The sequence below is a fragment of the Hoplias malabaricus genome, chromosome 18 (assembly GCF_029633855.1).
Source record: "Hoplias malabaricus isolate fHopMal1 chromosome 18, fHopMal1.hap1, whole genome shotgun sequence".
Taxonomy (NCBI): domain Eukaryota; kingdom Metazoa; phylum Chordata; class Actinopteri; order Characiformes; family Erythrinidae; genus Hoplias; species Hoplias malabaricus.
Window position 1 is genome coordinate 1,471,544 of NC_089817.1, and position 12,807 is coordinate 1,484,350.

A 12,807-nucleotide genomic window follows, 5' to 3' on the forward strand; every position below is an offset into this window, starting at 1 on the left:
CCACTCTGATAGAACCGGGTCAGAACACACACCGCTGAAAGGGTTAACTCCTCTCTGATAGAACCGGGTCAGAACACGCACCGCTGAAAGAGTTAACTCCACTCTGATAGAACCGGGTCAGAACACGCTGCTGATCCCTGTCATTATTTATATATATATATATATAAACCACATATCCCTTAGAGGAAACGGCTGGGCCCTGGTCGCTCTGTCGCCTGCTATGAGCGGACGCATGGGTAGAGCATCCTTTCTCAGGGTTCAGACACCAGCCTGAGGCGGGATGATAGAGTTTCTCTAAAGTTTCTGTTTGTTCTTGAGTGATTTAAGGTGATGGTGATTGGTTTGTCAGGGTGATTATGTATTTTATAACATGTGTAGAGTAATCTTAATGTGTAAGTTTCCTATTGGTTAGTTCTCCTGTCATGCTCCTGATTGGACACTTGTGAACAATCTTTGTGTAATGTAATTATTGTTTATTTTTTTTTAAATGTTTCATATCTTATGAGTTTGTTTGGTGACCTGTGTTCAGTTCCCTTCCTGCCGTACGCAATATAGCACATGTGTGCAGCCACAGGACAGCACTGACCCCAGCAGCAGCAAGTTCACCTGCAATCTTTACATTTGGTCATAAAATATACATCTTTATTAATAATTATTGGTTAAATTCTGCTGTAATTTTTATATAAAGTATTTAATGGACTAAAGGGCGTGTTCTCCCTGTGTCTGCGAGGGTTTCCTCCGGGTGACTGTCTGTGAGGAGTGTGGTGTGTTCTCCCTGTGTCTGCGAGGGTTTCCTCTGGGTGACTGTCTGTGAGGAGTGTGGTGTGTTCTCTCTGTGTCTGCGAGGGTTTCCTCCGGGTGACTGTCTGTGAGGAGTGTGGTGTGTTCTCCCTGTGTCTGCGAGGGTTTCCTCCGGGTGACTGTCTGTGAGGAGTGTGGTGTGTTCTCTCTGTGTCTGCGAGGGTTTCCTCCGGGTGACTGTCTGTGAGGAGTGTGGTGTGTTCTCTCTGTGTCTGCGAGGGTTTCCTCCGGGTGACTGTCTGTGAGGAGTGTGGTGTGTTCTCTCTGTGTCTGCGAGGGTTTCCTCCGGGTGACTGTCTGTGAGGAGTGTGGTGTGTTCTCTCTGTGTCTGCGAGGGTTTCCTCCGGGTGACTGTCTGTGAGGAGTGTGGTGTGTTCTCTCTGTGTCTGCGTGGGTTTCCTCTGGGTGACTGTCTGTGAGGAGTGTGGTGTGTTCTCTCTGTGTCTGCGTGGGTTTCCTCTGGGTGACTGTCTGTGAGGAGTGTGGTGTGTTCTCTCTGTGTCTGCGTGGGTTTCCTCCGGGTGCTCCAGTTTCCTCCCACAGACCAAAAACACACGTTGGTAGATGGATTTGAGACTCAAAAGTGTCCATAGGTGTGAGTGTGTGAGTGAATGTGTGAGTGTGTGTCGCCCTGTGAAGGACTGGCTTCCCCTCCAGGGTGTGTTCAGCGGAGACACTGAATAGTTGTGTAGTCTATTGTTTAGGGAACAATAATGAGAACCGACAGTCTGTACCTGACGAGCGCAGACGCAGCCATCGCAGTCAGCACACGCCCTACCAACAAATGCAAAAACAAAGGGACGCTTAAAGGAAGGAGAAACGAGGTGAACAGTGCTCACACAGCGAGTGCTGGAGAGAGACCAATGCTGATTTCACACCAGAAGTGGCGTGTCATGCAAAGAGCGTCCGAACCTCCCAGCAACTATTTCACACCGGACACCACACAGATGCACCGCGAGGCAACAGAAGTTTGTTGGCCCTGTATTTTCCTGTGATAATAGCATCAACAAAAGCCTTTATTATATCTACACTGCTCCAGTAAACTCTATTTTATCTAAACGTAAGCTCAGCTTTTATTTTGAGAAAGATCCAACAATATGAACCTGATCTGCTGCCACATCAGGGCCTTGGTCTCGGTACAAGGTCAAGTTTTGAACTTTGAAATGCTGCCACAATGTAATACATCTGTTTATTGATATGTTTATTGGCCCAGATTATACATTCACAGGAGTTCTGTTCTATTTCTGCATAGAAACTGCTAGACTGCCTCTGTGAAAGGCTACTCTGACGAATATAGCAGTACACCTCATCTGGGGTTGAATTAAGGTGAGGATGTGTGAAACGGTGGGTGGCTTCATCACTGGACGCTACACATCACTTCACGGCTGTGGATTCAGTACAATGCTCAGTGTACCACGGGTTTGCATTTTGGAGTTTAATTTATGTAAAACTCTATTGCTGCAGAGCGACAAAGTGGAGCAGCAGGTGGTGTCTCTGTCACAGCTCCAGGGTCCTAGAGGTTGTAGGTTCGAGTCCCGCTCCGGGTGACTGTCTGTGAGGAGTGTGGTGTATTCTCTCTGTGTCTGCGTGGGTTTCCTCCGGGTGACTGTCTGTGAGGAGTGTGGTGTGTTCTCCCTGTGTCTGCGTGGGTTTCCTCCGGGTGACTGTCTGTGAGGAGTGTGGTGTGTTCTCCCTGTGTCTGCGTGGGTTTCCTCCAGGTGCTCCAGTTTCCTCCCACGCTCCAAAAACATTGGAGGATGGAGACTCAAAAGTGCCCGTAGGTGTGAGTGTGTGAGTGAATGTGTGAGTGTGTGTTGTCCTGTGAAGGAATGGCGCCCCCGCCAGGGTGTGTTCCTGCCTTGCGCCCCTTGAATCCTGGTTGGCCCCGGACCCACTGCGGCCCTGAACTGGATAAGGGTTACAGACAGTGAAGGAATGCATTGCTTATTTTTATTTGCCATGTTTTCTTTGCATTTTTATTTCCAAATATTATCAGCTTTTACACAGTAACTCTGTGTACTAAAATGTACAGACGTGTGTCCTCTGTGCAGTCATTCTCACTCATTAGAGGCGTTTCTGATAAAATGGCCAGCCACTAATTCTTTTATGTGGTGTTTCCTTTATTTTGTCGGCTCACTTAAATTAACCTTTATTCTGGCCTTTCGCCAGATAGGAAAAACAATGGTGTGGTGTGAAAGTGGAAGTGAAGACTACGGAGTCAGAGGCTAAACTCTACACAACAAAAGTGAGAAAAAGAGCTGCTTTACTTCCTTTCCTTTCATTTTCTCTTCTTTCTTTCTATTTGCCGCCGTCTGCTGACTGATAACGCACCGAGAAAGAGCTCTGACTGGACTGTCCTCTCTTTGTCTGATTAAAAATAAACAGTGTTAATAAATAAAGGTGTTACTGTGGGAGTTAAGAGGGGTGCGGTCCGTAAAAGAGACGTGGAGCAACACACGAGCTTCATTTTTAGAGTTAATCAGCCAGCAGTCAAGCACTCGGCTGGCGTTGTTAGTCCAGATAGGGGGCGCTATAATTACTGACTCTTATGAGGTGAGTTCCTTGAGCAGGCGAGATCGGAGCGGGAACGGACCTGGACGTGAGACGCCCCCTGGTGATGACGTATCCTTGGTTAACGGAGCAGTGTCAGGGTGTGACCCCAATGTTCGGTTAAATTTATCGTTACCACCGACGTTGTTGTGGTGTCTAAACCTGGCTGTTCCTGTTAGAGACAACCCTTTTACTGTGGTCAGCACAGCACTGTGTCCTGGAGAACTGTACTCACCTATATTTTACTCCTATATTTAATTCTTAAACATGTATCTTTACCTCCATGGTTTTCTTGTACTGAGCGCCCTTCTGTTTGTGAAAAGCGTCCATCTGCTGCTCCACCTGCAACACACACACACACACACACACACGGATCTTACACTCTGCCTGTCTCTGAAACACCTCACTGCCGGTCGTTACGCTACAAAGCGTCTTTTACGACTATAGCTCAGTCCTAAATCACTCATGGTCCTGCCGTCCACAAGTGGCATCGCATTTTTCATTTGATTTATTAAAGTAACACTAGATCAGATTTGGTATTTTTGCTCCTGTGCCATTTCTGCAGTTACACAGTGCAGTTTCTGCGGTGCTGGGCCTGGAGGAGCGACAACAGAGGCGCTATTCTCTCTGTTACAGTTTACAGTTTTGAAGCTGTAATTTTAAGGTAAAATTACTACCTATAGTTGTTTTAATATGGGGACTCACTAGCGCCCTCTATGTGCTTATAATGCTGCCTTCAGTTAAGATCAGAGAGCAGAGGGTTTTCACCCACAATTTCTTGTGATACAAGCAAAGGCCAATCAGAATGGACAGTGGCAGGGCTTAGATCTCCGTTTAGGACAGGGCTATTGACCTGAAAATTTGGGATTCATGTAATTATTAATCATCTAATCAATCGGACTCCCTGAATAAATATGTACTTACATTTAAAGGAGTAACATATTGTAGTAAGTACGTACATTGGAAATAAAACTGCAAATGCTTAACAACAAAAGTAAGACACAATTCCAATTAAAATAATAATAAATAAATAAACAAACAAACACACAAAGTTAAACACATCACTTAGGACCATAGCTCTGAAAAAAGCTAGAGTAAAAAAAAGCAGGTCTTCAGCAAAATGTAACAAACACATATTTAAAAAAATACCACAACAAACAACTGAAAAAAATATTAGCAATCACCGGGGATACCACGGCAATCGCCTAGGAACACAATGGATGAAGGAATATCATAGCAACCACATGAACTTAAGTAGCCTGTGATTCCCTTGAAACACCAGGAAACCACCTAAACCACACCACCACTCTAAACAAAACGTACGTAAAACATATGTATTTTATACATTTTTAGATTTTTTCTTTTTTAAAATATAACTCACAAGACAATAACTCCAAGAAAGACTTAATTTATGCTTTATGCTAAACAGAGCGGGTCAACCAGATGGAGCTGGCTGCTTTTAGAACAGGTTTAGTACAGAATCTCTGACACGTCCAGTCCACCAGGTGTCAGGATAAAGGTTGTTTCCCGAAGTGAAGATGAATCAGTGAAGGGAATGACAGTGCATCTAATCTACACCAAACTGACCGGAGTAACTCTTGAATTTCTAAGATGGAATAAAGAAGAGGTTTTGTTTGTTTGTGTGTTTTCTTTACCCTCTTTCTTGCTTCTTTCTGTTTCTCTCTGAACTCCTCTAACTTCTTGGCCTCGTCTCTTATGGTCTGAGCAAGTTGCAGATGAGACGTACCAACCTGTTCGATTTCTGTAAAACACACACACACACACTTTCATCATAAGGGAAGGCCAGAGAGCAGTACACTACTTCATAAAGTTTCACAATTTCCACCACAGCTTCTACTTACGCAGTTTAAGCACATCCAGCGATCTCTTCAGTGTGCTGAAAAATAATTATAAAAACAACATTAAAACACACACACACACACACACACACACACACATGCACATTATAGAGCTGTCACATATGTCAATAAAATATTGTGATTATAACGCTGTATAATTTATCACACAATGCAAAATCATGGATTATATCCCTTCATTCATTCATTCATTCATTCATTCATTCATTCATGTTGTGTAAGCACTTCATCATCACAGTTCTTCTCTTTAAATGACTCCCATTTTATAACCTCGTTTATAACCCATTAACCCCTTCCATAACCCGACTGTGTGTTTAAACTTCAATAAAAAGAAGATGTGTTGTTTATTTTCCTCCAGAACGGTCCCAACATTGTCATTCCTTCCAAATCCACACATAAAACAATGATAATCACTAACTCTGTCACACTACGGATTCACAGTGATTTTAAAGTGTTCTACTGATCCGTAATCTCAATCCTGATAATGAATCCATATCGAAACAGATATGTGTCCAGTCAGACTTCAGCAGAGCGAGCTACAGGAGGAAACGACCTGACCACAAAGTGAAGAGGAACATGTGACCACATCACTCAAAGCATAACAGAGGCTTTCTGTAAAACAGAGGCCAGTAAACAAACACTTTTATCTCTTTAACGGCTCTCAGCACGTCATTCAGAGTCACACTGATACCGGGCCACGTTCGGCACATACAGACCACCTTAGAGCTTCAGTACAGCGCAGGGAGAGAGGCCACACACTTTAGAAAACAAAACATTACACAGGAAAGGAAGGAAACTGGCCGACGAAGTGCTGAAACACCCAACACTACGTTACACAATGGGAACCAGCACCGACCCAAAATCTGATCACTGCAGCTCACCTTTTTATTCATTTACTAACATTACTGAGTCATAAACACACACACACACACACACCTCAATATAAACCTACACAGCAGCTATTAAATTAACACTGATATGTTCTTACTGTGTTTACTGTTGTTCTTAAACATATATAAACAACTTTAAGTGCTGTTTTATAACACTTTAAATGTAAATATGGAACTATCTGCAGGGCTCAGCTAAGACTCGAGAGAGTGTTTACTGTCATTCCACTTTTCACCTGCACACGGAGAAATGAAACAGCGTTGTATTTACAGAGGGACAGAGAGAGAGAGCCTGCACTGACCAGTACATCATACATCAGTGAAAGTGCAATAGACAACCCGCACTATGATTTAATAATAGAGTTTACAGCGTGTGTGTGTGTGTGTGTGTGTGTGTGTGTGTGTGTGTAAGCTTGTGTAAAGGAAGATGATGTAGTATTTGTAAACACAGCAGTCACTGAGCAAGGAGCTGGAGCACAGTAGTGAATACAGAGTTAAATACAGTATTTCAGGATTCACAGGGATCAGGGATGGAATAGTGTTAATGTTTACAGCTACCACTATAATTACTTTATTATGTTTTATTATATAATATATAATCCTAATATTTTTAATTATAATACATAATATTCAGATGTGTCAAAGTTAAACATCGATGACTGTGGGTAACGCACATGTTAAGGTGGAGCGGTGTGTGTGAGTAAGAAGCGACTGTATCTTTTAAGGTGGAGCAGTGTGTGTGAGTAAGAAGCGACTGTATCTTTTAAGGTGGAGCGGTGTGTGTGAGTAAGAAGCGACTGTATCTTTTAAGGTGGAGCGGTGTGTGTGAGTAAGAAGCGACTGTATCTTTTAAGGTGGAGCGGTGTGTGCGAGTAAGAAGCGACTGTATCTTTTAAGGTGGAGTGGTGTGTGCGAGTAAGAAGCGACTGTATCTTTTAAGGTGGAGCGGTGTGTGTGAGTAAGAAGCGACTGTATCTTTTAAGGTGGAGCGGTGTGTGTGTGAGTAAGAAGCGACTGTATCTTTTAAGGTGGAGCGGTGTGTGTGTGAGTAAGAAGCGACTGTATCTTTTAAGGTGGAGCGGTGTGTGCGAGTAAGAAGCGACTGTATCTTTTAAGGTGGAGCGGTGTGTGTGAGTAAGAAGCCACTGTATTTTTTAAGGTGGAGCGGTGTGTGTGAGTAAGAAGCGACTGTATCTTTTAAGGTGGAGCGGTGTGTGTGTGAGTAAGAAGCGACTGTATCTTTTAAGGTGGAGCGGTGTGTGTGAGTAAGAAGCGACTGTATCTTTTAAGGTGGAGCGGTGTGTGTGAGTAAGAAGCCACTGTATCTTTTAAGGTGGAGCGGTGTGTGTGAGTAAGAAGCCACTGTATTTTTTAAGGTGGAGCGGTGTGTGTGTGAGTAAGAAGCGACTGTATCTTGTTGGTGTCTGAAGTGTAAATTGTCTGTAAATGTTTATTCACTGTTTGAATTCCCACAGAAACTCATGTGTAACTCGAGCTGTTTAGTTTTGTAGCACTTTCCCTCTGAGTTTACTTTCATGCAGTTAGCGCTCTCCTGAATTTAGAGTCAGTTCCACCTTAAGTAATGTAACTGTAACAGCAAAAATAAGTCAGTGATACCCCCCTATGGAGCAGGAGTAGAGCAACATCCTCATCTCGGTCGGTGCTTTTCAGCGTTTGGAGTCTCTCCGTTGTCTAAAAACCTCCAGATGGCGTTTCTCTGCCGTGAGCAGAGAGAGAGAAAGCCTAGCACCGGACCCAGACACTTTGTTTTTTTACCCATTTACAGACACTGGGGCTTCGTAAACACATTAGAGCGGTTTCCAGAGCAAACCGACTGTAGAGCAGCACATGGAGGGGACACACACTCACAGGGTTTTTAAAGTCACAGCGAGTCAGAACTAAATGCTCTGATACTAAACACAAACATTGAGACTTCAGTTTCAAACCATTAAATGTGACTCAAACGAAACACTCATCCTTTCTTACTTCATCTCATTCTGTCCCCACACTTTCTTGGCGAGTCCCAGCAGCTCCTTGGCGTATTTCTCCTCTATCACGGCTCTGAAAGACACAGAAAAACATGCACATAATCCACTCCACGTTTTATTCACATTCCTTTCTGGCTCCAAACGTTCCACACCCTGGAGAATAAACCCAGCCAAGCCTCGGACTTACATAGGTGCTGGATGAGACAGAACCGAGCACACGCACTACAACCGTCCAAAAATAGATGATGAAGTTCAGATCGGTCCAAGCCCTGACTGGACCGGAGATTCAAATCTAATTCAGCAGCAATCAATGCCCCTGACTCCGCTCCCTGACTCTGATTAGCACCAACCTTCTTTAGTTTCCTCTGGAATTACGAGGGAAATATTATTAATGATTTATAAAAACAGACAAAACACAGACAACACTGGGCTATTCATTATGACTTCAGCTGTTATCTTTGTGGCATATGGTTGTCCATGTTTACAGATGACAGTGTGTGATAGAGCAGCAGAAACCACATAATACTATCAATTACACACATCCATTCAGCAGTAACTCCATCAGGCGGAGAGTTCTGGGAGCATTAGTGTCGTAGCTCCGGTGCAGAACCAGGGAAACAAGCTCCAGTCTCGGCTCATTGGCCACATTTGGGGTAATTTGGGTAAAAATGGTTCAATTAGATTTCTTTGGCGTGAGTGAAGGCACTGTGTCTTTAAAAACAGCAGCATCGTGTCTGAGGGGGTTTTTGTTTTTGCGCCACACAGATTTGATAAACATATGCATTGAGGAATCTCACAGCTGACACTGACCACATGATTCAAAACAACGTTAATAATCAGCTACTTTCACTTTGCATTGTCTTGTATTGTACTGTATGGACATTGTTTTGTATTTTCTTAGCCATATCTTTTGCACTTTAATGCGTGTGCACTGTTTTACATTGAACTAGCTTTGCACTAGTCGCACTTTAATGTTGTGTATTGTTTTATGTAGCACCTTGGTCCTGGAGGAACGCTGTTTTGTTTCACTGTGTACTGTAAACACTGTATACTGCTGAAATGACAATAAACTTCTTGAACTTGAACTTTCTCCTCATCAGCAGAGGTCAAAAACCATCTCCCTGCAGAGACTTTAGAATGGCCCCGCCCCCTCGTCTGAGTCTGTCCAATCACAGCGCTGGACCCGTGTTTATGTGAGAGCGCAAAGACGAGGTTAAACTCAGCAAAACAGACACAACGAGCGCGGAGAAATAAGAGCACTGAGTAAAAACGGAGAAGAAAGAGAACAGAGTGAAAACGGCTAAAAACCAGAGCTTCTGCTCCTCGCTCCTCACTGCTGTGCGCTCGGGGTCGGGGTGAACAGCGAGCGGCTCATTATCATTTAAAGGAACAGGTGCTGAAAGCGGGCGTTCTGAACAGGGGCTGTTTACACAGGGGGAGAACACTGCTGTGGGGCTCGGGGGGTTTGGACCAAAGCAGTATGCACACTGTATACACTTTCGTTTCAGACTTTAAAGTGAGTCCTGTTTTATTAATAAATGTACAGGTCGGTGGAGACCTGCTGGTTCTTCTGAAACGTAGGGCATTAATCAGGAGTGTGTTCCTCATTTTCTGCAGTAAAAGTGTCTACAGCTCTGGGAGCATTGGAGCATTGCTGTGAGAAATAACCCACGTTTAGCCATGGGAACATGTGTGGATGATCAGTTCTGGACCACTCCTTCCAGATGCTCCACAGCCCAATGCTGGAGGGCTTTATACCCCTCTAGTCCACGCTCGGCACTGGGCGGTGTGACCCTAGGCTCATGTGCAGCTGTTCCAGAGCATTAGAGTTGATTTCACTGTGTTAGCAGCTCTTAAACGTAGCGATGCACAGTGATACAGGAATTAAAGATCATCGGCTGGAAACGGGACTTTGATTTTGTCGATATTTCAAACAGATAATTGCTGATATGTTTGTTTTATATCAGATCAAAGTTCAGAGTTGAAAAAATGAAAAGAGACTGATGAAAGTGGAGATAAAACTGACTCAGACTCTTCCTGCTCCGGCCGTGCTCTTCTGTTTCTCTTCTGTTTCTCTATCACTGTAGAATACCTGCACTGCTGTAGAGCTATTAGTGTTTAATCCACGGCTTAATGTTAACATTCATTTATTTATAATTAATATTTAACTTGGAATTAAATGTGTTATTATCTGTCACTGTACAACTTACAACTAAATGTGTCTCCTGTGGCAGTGAACACACACACACACACAGACACACACACAGCACCCGGGGGCAGTTGTGGGTTCAGTGCCTTGCTCAAGGGCCCCTCAGAGCCGTGGACTGAGGAGGAGGACAGTGCTGTTCCTTCACTCCCACATCCCTCAGTTTTCCAGCCGCTCGTGGGAATCGAACCTACCACCTTTCAGCCCTCCATTTGTTTTTACTGTTTGTGTGTTTTTCTATTGCACTATTTTAATTGTTTTTATTCGTACTATTAATTTAAAAAATGTCACTGTCTTTTGACTCTGTGAAGCATTTGTGTTTTGAGTTGCCCTCATGTTTTAAAGGTGCTCTATAAATAAACATGCCTTTCCTACCCCTACAGCTGGTCGACATTTAAATGCTATGCAAATGAGTGCTACATTTGTCGGTAACGTTAATCCAGCGTGTCTTATCTCTCTGTCTTTTACAAACGTGTGTATCGCCATCAGCAGAAACGTACGCGTGTATTCTCGGATATCAGCATCGGCCCGGAGTTCTCAGATCGGTGCCTCGCTAATTACACCCCAGTCCACAGTTAAAGGACTTAAAAGGAGCTGAATTCACTTGTTCTTCAAGCCCCTGGTGAACTTTGCTGTGTCTATTAACACTTACTGCTATACATGTCAGCAGTGTGAGTGAAATGGGGAAACACTTCATGCATAAACACACACACTCACACACTATAAGTTAAATTTAATAAGTGAGAAACAGCACATCCTTTGCGCTGGTCACTGTTCGTCTGAAAGCTGCTGAAAGACAAGTCAGAGACCAATTCGTTTACCATCAGCTTCAAGAGAAACTATGAAATTCAAGCTAACGTCCACAATAAACACATTAGGAACTGAGAAATGAACGAGATGAACAGAGACATTTCCAAAGTGACTCAGAGAACCAGCTGAAACTCACCGTTTCCCAAAAGTGTCAAGGTAAAATAATCATCAGAAATAAGCAGAAAGATTTAAAGGGGACATGGGGAATAAATACAGGGGTTAGACAATGAAAGTGAAACACCTGGTTTTAGACCACAGTAATGTATTAGTCTGGTGTAGGGCCTCCTTTTGCGGCCGATACAGCGTCAGTTGGTCTTGGGAATGACGTACACAAGTCCTGCACAGTGGTCAGAGGGATTTGAAGCCATTCTTCTTGCAGGATAGTGGCCAGGTCTCTACGTGATGCTGGTGGAGGAAAACGTTTCCTGACTCGCTCCTCCAAAACACCCCAAAGTGGCTCAATAATATTTAGATCTGGTGACTGTGCAGGCCATGGGAGATGTTCAACTTCACTTTCATGTTCATCAAACCAGTCTTTCACCAGTCTCGCTGTGTGTATTGGTGCATTATCGTCCTGAGACACGGCACCGCCTTCAGGACACAGTGTTTGAACCATTGGATGCACATGGTCTTACTGGTGCAGTGTGGAGTTAATGAAGATTGTCCACCAGGCTGCTCCAATTTAGCCATGACACCTCCCACACTACAATGACAGGTGTTTCACTTTCACTGTCCAACCCCTGTATCTTCTTCACATTAATGTGTTCATCTGGAGCCCACCAACCCACACACTGTGAAACAAGACTACAGTCAGTTATCTGTGCGCTGAAGAAACAGGATAATACGAGTCGTTCTGATTCTGCTCCGCTTCTGACGTCACTTGCAGAGACTTTAGAATGGCCCCGCCCCCTCGTCTGAGTCTGTCCAATCACAGCGCTGTGAGAGCGCAAAGACGAGGTTAAACACAGCAAAACAGAAATAAGAGCACTGAGTAAAAACGGAGAAGAAAGAGAACAGAGTGAAAACAGCTAAAAACCAGAGCTTCTGCTCCTCGCTCCTCACTGCTGTGCGCTCGGGGTCGGGGTGAACAGCGAGCGGCTCATTATCATTTAAAGGAACAGGTGCTGAAATCTGATTAATTCATCAATTATTAACTAATTCACACTGTAACTGATTATCCCACTGTGACAGGGCTCCAACTTTTCCTCAGAGGCTGACTCACCTGGCCTTCATGAAGTCCTCCACCTCTTTACACGTTCTCTTCCCATCGTTCAGGTGCTGGATGATGGCGTCGTACCCCGCTGTGCTGGTGATTTCACAGTTCTGTCAACGGCAGGTGAAAAACAAAGATGTTATCAGCACAAACTGGAGTCATGCGTCCTCCTTCCTCATACAGCCATCACTTCACACACGAGAGCAGCCTCCAGCGCATGACTCCCGAACTCATCCAGTCATTCCAAGCGGAGCTGGACGACACTCATTCAGTACCGACGTATCGCAGTAAAAACCGCCACGGGCCGACGGTGATCACAGGGCGCTGTCATCTACTCAGCACTTGATTTTAAAGGTAGTTTAAAAGCATTAATATTGACAAAGCCAAGGGGTTCATGCTCGATGTCGATGTCATGTTTCTGGTTTGTATTTTACACTTACGTGAACTTTCCAAACGCAAAAAGCTCAGAAATGGG

The 12,807-nt window shown here is 44.1% G+C and overlaps 1 protein-coding gene across 1 annotated transcript in view; it reads right to left on the reverse strand.

Moving 5' to 3' along the window:
- Positions 1-12,807, reverse strand: part of pstpip2 (proline-serine-threonine phosphatase interacting protein 2) — a 32,889-nt gene that overhangs the window by 17,891 nt on the left and 2,191 nt on the right. The window contains exons 2-6 of the mRNA XM_066651751.1: positions 12,342-12,442; positions 8,102-8,176; positions 5,214-5,248; positions 5,007-5,113; positions 3,631-3,693 (exon numbers count right to left, since the gene is read on the reverse strand). Coding sequence (XP_066507848.1) covers positions 3,631-3,693; positions 5,007-5,113; positions 5,214-5,248; positions 8,102-8,176; positions 12,342-12,442 — 381 coding nt within the window. The remainder of the gene's footprint in view (positions 1-3,630; positions 3,694-5,006; positions 5,114-5,213; positions 5,249-8,101; positions 8,177-12,341; positions 12,443-12,807) is intronic.